This window comes from Mangifera indica, unplaced genomic scaffold (genome assembly GCF_011075055.1).
Source record: "Mangifera indica cultivar Alphonso unplaced genomic scaffold, CATAS_Mindica_2.1 Un_0022, whole genome shotgun sequence".
NCBI lineage: Eukaryota > Viridiplantae > Streptophyta > Magnoliopsida > Sapindales > Anacardiaceae > Mangifera > Mangifera indica.
The window spans coordinates 127,852-136,574 of NW_025401114.1; the positions used below are offsets into that span (position 1 = coordinate 127,852).

The following is an 8,723-nucleotide window of genomic DNA, read 5'->3' on the forward strand; positions in this document are numbered from 1 at the left end:
ATTTATTAATTACCAACAATAATTGTATAAATGGTATTCAATAATTTTTATTAAAATTGTATAGTATTTATAAAAATAAAAATAGAAGAAGGGCACAAAGTTCAAAACCCGAGGTGAGTTTTGGTAATTTAGGCAAAAAAAAATCACGTATATGGTTGTTTTTGCACAAAGGTAAACACCTTGTGTGTTAGAGTTGAAATTATAGTGAGTTTTATAATTATATTAATATTAATCATTATCCATAAATTATTAAACAATATGGTGATGAGAAATTATATGTTTTGACATGGTGGAAAGTAAATCATAAAAGTTTTCTTGTGCTTGTCGTCATAACCTGAGATCTATTAACCCCTTCAGTGTTTACTATTGTATCAGAATCTATTTTTAACGTAAGTGGATGCATGTTGGATAATAGGCGATCTAATTTACATTTATACATGATCGAGACGATCATATGTATAAAGAATTGAGTAAAAGCTAAATTTAAATTACATAATTGAATGGTAGAAAATATCATTAAAGAATTCAAAAATCTAAACATTGAGGACGATTAGATGATAGTATATATATTATACTTATATTTATAATTATATATTATGTAAATTAATTGATTTGTAATATGTTAATATATTTTTTATTATATAACTATGATATTCTTTTGCCGTAAGTGATGAATTATTGAAAAATGTTTAGGGATCATTCTCAATTTTAGTAATTAAAAAATGATTTTTATTGAATTTTTAATTTACAAAATTAAAAAATAGTTTTAACAGGTTAACCCTCATATCGACTAGATTAGGGTCTAGCATGGTGTGACCTTTTATATAGAGGATCGTGTCGTGAGCCGATACTTTTCTATAAACTAGTTCAACATGAAGACCCACAAACTGCAAGGGCCTTAGACCTGACATGGCCTACAATTTCGATGGACCGCATTAAAGTCAACCCAACCCAACCGGCCTACGATCGTATCTATGTGATTAAATTTTTTCCTCTAGCAAATCACAATTATGTCCATCAAATTAGATGAAAAACCAGGGAATTAGTGGTTTCACTTTCATTTATTGTTGTTGAAAAGACAAGGTGACTTTCTAAAAATATGGGGGTGGATTTAAACTATCCCGAAGTAATATCTATATCTGTATCTATATCCATATCTAATCAAAAATATTTTTCTTTTGCAGAAGGGCAGGCAGCCATAGCATCTCCAAAATCTGAAAATCTGTAATCTTATCCAGAGCCTGAGGACTGAAGTGAGTGTGACCCTTACTCATTTTTCATTTCCAGCACATCCTCAGATTTATTCCCTTGTTACCAAAATCCTACCACCAATTATCTTCCTCTCATACTCCCCTCAAATTTTCATTTTCATTCAAAGCAATCATATGCCTTTCCTTCCCCTTTGAAACAAAACTTTCTAAACTTCATTATGGCTGCTCTTATTTCCTGTAACTTAGTCACTCCAAAATTACCCAACAACCGTTTTCGTTTTGCAACTCACACTGCAGCCACCAACAACCATGCTTGGTTGACTCGGCGTTTTACCCCAACTTGTTCTGTTAATCGTAACCCATGTCAGGTAAGTACATTTTCCACGATTCATTGGATGGGTCTTGTTTAGTTCTCAGTAAGGATTATAACAGAGATTTTTTTTTTTCCGCAGAAATTGAAGGAATGTGCAATTTCTTTAGCTTTAGCTGTCGGACTGATTACAGGAGCGCCTTCATTTGCTGATGCAAATCTGAATGTAAATGCAAATAACTTGCCGTTGCCTGATTTGTCTGTGTTAATCTCGGGTCCGCCGATCAAGGACCCTGGTGCATTGTTGAGATACGCCTTGCCTATTAATAACAAAGCTGTGAGGGAAGTACAAAAACCACTTGAAGATATTACAGATAGTCTTAGGGTTGCTGGGGTTAAAGCTCTTGATTCTGTTGAGAGAGTAAGCATTTTAATTTTTTTTTCTTTTTAGTTGAGATAATTAACTGTAGCCTAAGAAAAAACCTTATTCTTGTGTGTGAATGTATAGAACGTGAGGCAGGCATCACGAGCACTTAAACAAGGTAAGAGTTTGATTGTATCGGGTTTAGCCGAATCAAAGAAGGAGCATGGGCTGGAACTACTTGACAAATTGGAAGTTGGAATGGATGAGTTACAAAAGATTGTGGAGGACAGGAATAGAGATGCTGTTGCACCTAAACAGAAGGAGCTGCTTAATTATGTCGGTGGGTAAGTATCGTTCTGTTGCATAAAAAACATACTGAATTGAACATACATCAGTAAAATTGTACCTAAAATTCCATATTTTGCTCGAAAGTTGGCATAGTTAGGTAAAGCTAAATATCTATGGTGATAAGATGGATTAGAATTTCATTCCCTGGGTTTTCTTCCATATTTGAAAAGGGGATTAACTTCTGTGGTCTTCTGTCAAAATGAGGTTCTGCCACTAAGACGAGGAACTTAGTCAAGAGTTCTCTTTCTTTGTCAGCTGAATCACAAGTTGTGAACTAGGATCATTATGTTGTCTTCAATCCAATCCCCATTCTTCATTGGAACCAATCAGTCTTTAGTAAAGTGAAAACTACTGTATTGGCATTGTTTATGTTGTAGAGGTCATTCCTATGAATATAGATTACTAATGACAATTGGCAATGTCTTACTTCCATAATAACTGTATCCTATTTTGAACATAAAAGTTGGGAGGACTAACAGAAGTGAATCCTCTTAGAATAAACTCTCATATATACCTTGTCATTGACTGCAGCTGAGATCTTCCTGGGGCATTGGGTTTCTGCAGTGTTGAAGAGGATATGGTGGATGGCTTCCCATATGAAGTGCCTGAAGAATACGGAAGTATGCCTCTATTGAAGGGGAGAGCTGCTGTTGATATGAAGATCAAGTTCAAGGACAATCCTAATTTAGATGTGTGCGTTTTCCGGATAGTTCTAGATGGTTACAATGCACCGGTAACTGCTGGAAATTTTGTGGACTTGGTAGAGAGGCACTTCTATGATGGCATGGAAATCCAAAGAGGTATAAGGCTTATATTAAGTTAGTTTAATTGTGCTGTTGAATTGTTCATATATATTTGTCATGTTAATAAAATAGCATATTGGGGTTTTTGTTGCATTGAAAGAGGAAAAAAAATTAGCATGGATTGACATAAACACCCCCATCGTGAAATGTTTTAATCTAGGTGGCTTTCATCTGCCAAACACTATAACATAGCACTGTTTGGAGAAAATTGTTGCTATACTTGTACTTAGATGCCACGCATGCATGCAATTGGATTCATCTAAATGATTGTCTTGCCTGTTGTAGCTCCCCTTTTGTTTAGCAACTTCTTTCACAATAGACTTGACCAATTTTCCAATTGCTGTAAACAATAAATTGTTTATGGATGCAATTTTTCAGTTTCTATTTATTTGGCCACAACACTAATTACTGCCTTTTTGTATTGGCTGCAGCGGATGGATTTGTTGTTCAAACTGGAGATCCAGAAGGCCCTGCTGAGGGTTTTATTGATCCTAGTACAGAAAAAACCCGGACAATACCGTTAGAAATCATGGTGGATGGGGAGAAATCACCTTTCTATGGAGTAACTTTGGAAGTAAGCTTAAATTTTCCTGCATTTATATAATGTGCTATCACCCTTAGACTCTGTTATAATGCAGAAGTGGCGACCAGGGAGTGCTGGCTACCTTTCTAAGAGGATATGTAAAGACATTTAAAATTTCACCTTCGACCATTCCGAACACTTTTCTTAATCTTTTGATGAGAAGTTATCCTAATTTCCTTGAGCACTTGTTTTCGCTTTGCCTTTCTGAAATTTCAATATGATGTGTCTGGACAGGAGCTTGGTCTTTACAAGGCTCAAACTAAGCTTCCATTCAATGCATTTGGAACAATGGCCATGGCCAGAGAGGTGAGTTTTTGAATACCCGTACTGTTTTTCATACATGTCCAGGTACTAGTTTGAAAGCTAATTAGAATCTCCTGAAATATATACTTTCAGGAGTTTGAGAATAATTCTGCATCAAGCCAGGTGTTCTGGCTACTGAAAGAAAGTGAATTAACTCCCAGTAATGCCAATATTTTGGATGGGCGGTATGCAGTTTTTGGTTACGTGACAGAAAATGAGGACTTTTTGGCTGATCTTAAGGTTGGTGATGTGATTGAATCAATTCAAGTAGTGTCTGGCCTGGAAAATCTAGTCAATCCAAGCTACAAGATTGCCGGCTAAATCGTTTTGTCACCTATATCAGATAATGGATGTGTGAATCTATTGAAGACTGTTTCTTTATTTGGTTCAAACTTTAGTTTATTGTTTGCCCAATAATTCTGTAATCTTTCACTTGTGGGAAAATTGTAGTTTTCAAATCCAGAATGTATCCTTTTGAACTCAACTGATGACAAATTCATAATTTCTTTCATAAGCATTCTCTTGGTTCACTTTCAACAAATGAATGTTATTTTTAACAAAACGATGGAGTTCTAATTTTGTTTTACTGCAAAGAAACTGCTGATGATTTTAATGTTATGAAGCACATGATATATTAAATTGTTATCAAATCTCACTTACAGAGTATCTGGCCAATCCATGTTGTAATTTGTTTTCGTAAACAAGGGGCAAGAGAAAGCTTTACAGAAGCATTATCCAGAAGAAACAAATATCAGGGATTTCCTCCTAGCCTGTAGTCTCCGAAGTTTTGTATACTATCAGCTGGAAGATGCCATTGTTCTGATTGAATTAAGTACGGCCTGGATTTGCAGTCCAATTCTCAAAAATATCATCTTTGATTTAATTTAAAGGGCAACTAGTTCAAGGTCCTCTGTATCTGCGGAAACAGTAACAACCCTGAGGCTGATCTGAAGGAATCATTCCTCCACCCTTAGATGTGTCAATGGCCTCCAACATGGACACAACCTCTTCCATCTCTGGCCGTCTGTCAGGGTTAGCATCCCAGCATCGCTTCATTACATTTGCAAAGGAGCTTGGGCAGCAGCGAGGTATCTCTGGCCTCAAATTCTGTTGTTCACTTGATAAGTTAGAATTCTCCTTGAGCTTTCAAATTATAAATGGCTTTCCAATCACCGGAGAAAACCATTTATTTTGTGAAAAAAAAGGCATGAGTTATATCATTCACCTGATGCACAACAGCTGATGTCACTTCTGAGAAGCTAAGGTCAGGATATGGCATGTCACAACAGTATATCTCCCATAAACAGATGCCAAAACTGTACACATCACACTTTCTATTGTATGGGTTGCCATTCAGAACCTGCACCATTCCATAAAACCATTGGCAATTAGGTTAGGGACAATTCTAAAGGAGCAGAAGAAAGCCATTGTCTACTTCATTGCTAGAGAAAAGACAAGACGTTGCTGATGATCAAAAATTATAGTTGCTGATGCAAAAATCCAACCCTGCACTCCCCCTGCCCCCAAAACCTCCGTGGAAGGGAAAAAACAACAGTGGAGCTGTTTTCTTCTTATTCGTTATTTGTTTCTCACAAAAGATTATTGAACTTGTTTTATAGTAATGTTGAATAGCAGCTTCTTGTTGCCTTGCTCAAATTGCCACGAAAAGCATACCCTTCAGAAGGAATCATAAATATGCATGATATTGCAGAGTTCTATTAGTAATACTTAGTTATACCTCTGGTGCCATGTATCCAAGCGTTCCAGTCTCTCCAGTCATGTCGTGAGGGTTTGAAGCTTCAAGGCGAGCAACCCCAAAGTCAGCTATCTTCACAGTTCGTGTCTTATCTAGAAGCATGTTCTCTGTTTTAACATCTCTGTGGACTATTTTCTTAGAGTGAAGATAGCTCAACCTACAAAATGGAGACAGCCAGCTAAAATACAGTTTGCTTGGAACTTTAGTCTATCCAACTTACATAATTTACTGAGGCGTGCAAAGCTTAGCACATTCATAAACATGAAGTATTGTATCTGACAGACTTGAAGATTTCATGGAACAAATTATAAGGCAAGAAAATTTACCCTCGTGCAAGATCCAGGGCCAGCTGAATAACAATTTTGAAAGCTAGCTTCCTTCTGCAGTTCTTTATGAGGTATGATTTCAGTGCACCCCCTGAGCAGTATTCGACAATGACACAACACACATTGCTCGGCATGCCAATATGACCATTTTCTGTTTGTATATTTAGCTCTGATGTGCCCATTGTTGCCCCTATAAACTGGATTTGGAATATATAATTGAAGATAAGTTTCACATAAGTACCTAGAAATCTGGAATAAAGACAAAATCTTAAAAGAAATTCACTTAAGCCAATAGAGAGAATAGATAGCATCTACCCACAAAAGATAAACATATCTTTTAACTAACATTTTATCTTTGCTCTAGGAGTGTATGAGACAGCGAAAGGAAAAGACCGAGTAAAAAGAGGAAATTTTACCTTGGTTACGTTAGGATGATCAAGCTTGTGCCAAACAGCAACTTCTTGGGTAAAAGCTGCTCTAAGTGAAGCTATTTCAGCCTCAGTTCTGTGGCCCTCTTCTCCCCAGTCAAGAAGTTTAACTGAGCTTGAGAAGGAAATGAAAGTTAATAGTTTCCGAAGTAAAAAGGTCTTTTGAATTGAAAATTCATTTTAGAAACACAAGTTGCATTAGGAAGAAAATGCCTCATCATTTGATAGCTAAAGCAACTGCACATCATAAAAGAAAATTTAAAGAATCAGATAAATCCCATCACCAAAAAAAATACAGAATTCATCAAAACTTATTCAGAGCTATTACTTAGAAACTAGTTCAACAATTAGATTCATTAAGCCGTTACAAAGTAACTGGGATTGAGAGAAGATACAGGCATCCTTTTGGCAGCTTTTTAGCCAGCCAGAACTTCCAGTCACAGCACTAATTTTGGTGGTTTTAATTCTTTGGCTTTTTATCCCCAAAAGGTGAAGTTATAAAATGTGAAGCAACAAGAAGATGGGACACATGAAAGTTGAAGAAAAAGAATATAAACTGCAGCTAACTGCCAACTCAACCAATCTCTTGAATCACGGATTTTGAAAGAATAGATCAGTAACAGGATCCTTCACAAGAAATGATTTGCTAAAACAGAAAAAGTTGTCTCTCTGTTTGGTCTGGAGATTATGAAAGAAACTAAAAATAATAGGAAGATTTTGTCTAAGGCCACAAAAAGTTAAGATCCAGGCAGGAGTAGAAATTGGAGGAATAACAACTCAATCTGCAAAGGCTTCAAACTAAACCCATAATCCCAAAAAATTACAGCCAAAAACAAGTAAAAGAATCACAATAATACACAAAAGCTACAACTAAACGACATTTTGTGCTTTTTGGTGTGTAATCTGTGTTAAGGACTTTTATTGCTTAAAGAGCAATAGAAACAGCAGTTTTTGTTCATCCCAAAACATTATCAACCCAGTCATCAACTTCCAGATTTAACCTTTTTTTTGTTCTTCAAGAGGGTCAGAATAAAAAAATGTTATTGTATGCCAAATGCAAAGACCCTAAAATATGTTGCAATGTTTACAAGAGCCCATGACAATATATCCACAGAATAACCATTAAACTCTGAAACAAAAGAAGCATTTCACAAAACAGATATTGTTTCTTAAGCAAATAAAGAGTAAGCTAGAAAAAGATTAAAGGAACAAGCAATCAATACCAGCAACATCTTGGCCATCATAAACGCCACGATGAACAGTGCCAAAAGTTCCACGAGCTATAGCACTTTTAATGATAAGTTTAGAGGGATCAATATCCCATTCTTGCCTAGCTAAAGTACCACTGTGGTTGTTGTCGGTGACGGGTCTTTGTAATTGCTGTTGTCGATGAGGATGATGAAGTTGTAGTTGCAAAGGATGGTGAGGATGAAGACCTTCACTTTCTTCATGTTCTTTCTTGTTCTTATTCTTCTTCATAGTCCATGCTCTCTGAAGTTGCTCATCCAAGCTCTTCAGATCTATCTGATCCGCCCTCACATACCCGCCGCGACTTTCACTCTTCTCCTTCATTGCTTCTTCAACAATCAACAGCCTCTCCTGAAAGCGTCAACCCCAGAAACACAAAACACAAGATATTACTATTTGAAGCTCAATAGTGAAATAAAGAGTAGACATTTTTTATAAAAACAATGTGTCTGTTTGTTAGTATAAGGCGTCTGGGCACATGGTTTGGGCTGAAGATGACTGGTGTTTTCAGTTTTCTGACCCACCTCGGTCTATCCTTTTCTCTTCTCATCTCCGCCTCTTCTTTGTACTCATTTCATCTCGTCATCAAGAGCCAACACAAACTCTCAAACATATCACATGACATCTCTTTCTCTTTCTCTCACTCTCTCTCTCTCTCGTGGCTTGTCGTTTTTTTATGGAATTCACGGTCAATGTACTTTTTTATTTTACACTATTTTCCGTAATCTTTCTCCTTCAACGCAGCAGTTGACACGGTTACGTGGAAGTCGTAAATTTTTTATTATTTTTTATTTTATTTTCTAAACTTAATTACTGAAACAGTTGAAAGCTTGAAACACTTCAATGCTTCAACCGGATCTTTCTTTGTTGACCATTTTCTCTTTCTATTCTGAATTTAATTAATTAATTCATTAATTACCCCTCACCTTATTAATTTTATATTAATTACTATATATATAATTATAATTAAATAATTTTAAATTAAAAATAAAATAATATTTAATTATATAATAATATTTATAAATAAAATTGATATGTATAAT

The 8,723-nt window shown here is 35.7% G+C and overlaps 2 protein-coding genes across 3 annotated transcripts; one reads left to right on the forward strand and one right to left on the reverse strand.

Moving 5' to 3' along the window:
• Nucleotides 1-1,165: 1,165 nt before the first annotated feature.
• Nucleotides 1,166-4,436, forward strand: LOC123206050 (peptidyl-prolyl cis-trans isomerase CYP38, chloroplastic-like). Its single transcript, XM_044623145.1, has 7 exons — nt 1,166-1,579; nt 1,664-1,942; nt 2,030-2,229; nt 2,798-3,033; nt 3,468-3,610; nt 3,854-3,925; nt 4,016-4,436. Exons 1-7 carry the CDS (start codon nt 1,430-1,432, stop codon nt 4,241-4,243), a joined length of 1,308 nt encoding a protein of 435 aa, XP_044479080.1. The 5' UTR covers nt 1,166-1,429; the 3' UTR covers nt 4,244-4,436.
• An 87-nt stretch (nt 4,437-4,523) lies between these two features.
• LOC123206052 (serine/threonine-protein kinase STY13-like) lies at nt 4,524-8,342 on the reverse strand. 2 transcript variants are annotated; one of them, XM_044623147.1, is made up of 7 exons: nt 8,205-8,342; nt 7,656-8,031; nt 6,421-6,542; nt 6,005-6,201; nt 5,661-5,835; nt 5,148-5,282; nt 4,524-5,029 (listed from the first exon to the last, which is right to left on the reverse strand). In XM_044623147.1, exons 2-7 carry the CDS (start codon nt 8,002-8,004, stop codon nt 4,823-4,825), a joined length of 1,185 nt encoding a protein of 394 aa, XP_044479082.1. In that variant the 5' UTR covers nt 8,005-8,031; nt 8,205-8,342; the 3' UTR covers nt 4,524-4,822. The 2 variants fall into 2 exon arrangements, with proteins under 2 accessions (XP_044479082.1, XP_044479081.1); XM_044623146.1 differs by having other exon boundaries at nt 8,159-8,296.
• Nucleotides 8,343-8,723: the final 381 nt, after the last annotated feature.

Bases quoted from the DNA above. Each gene is read 5' to 3' on its own strand.
- LOC123206050 (XM_044623145.1), top strand. From the start codon at position 1,430: ATGGCTGCTCTTATTTCCTGTAACTTAGTCACTCCAAAATTACCCAAC. The intron at 3,611-3,853 runs GTAAGCTTAAAT...GTGTCTGGACAG, and splicing joins TCTATGGAGTAACTTTGGAA to GAGCTTGGTCTTTACAAGGC. The intron at 3,926-4,015 runs GTGAGTTTTTGA...ATATACTTTCAG, and splicing joins CAATGGCCATGGCCAGAGAG to GAGTTTGAGAATAATTCTGC.
- LOC123206052 (XM_044623146.1), bottom strand. From the start codon at position 8,230: ATGAGAAGAGAAAAGGATAGACCGAGGTGGGTCAGAAAACTGAAAACA. The intron at 6,202-6,420 runs GTAAAATTTCCT...TTCCAAATCCAG, and splicing joins ATCATCCTAACGTAACCAAG to TTTATAGGGGCAACAATGGG. The intron at 5,836-6,004 runs GTAAATTTTCTT...TCCATTTTGTAG, and splicing joins GCCCTGGATCTTGCACGAGG to GTTGAGCTATCTTCACTCTA.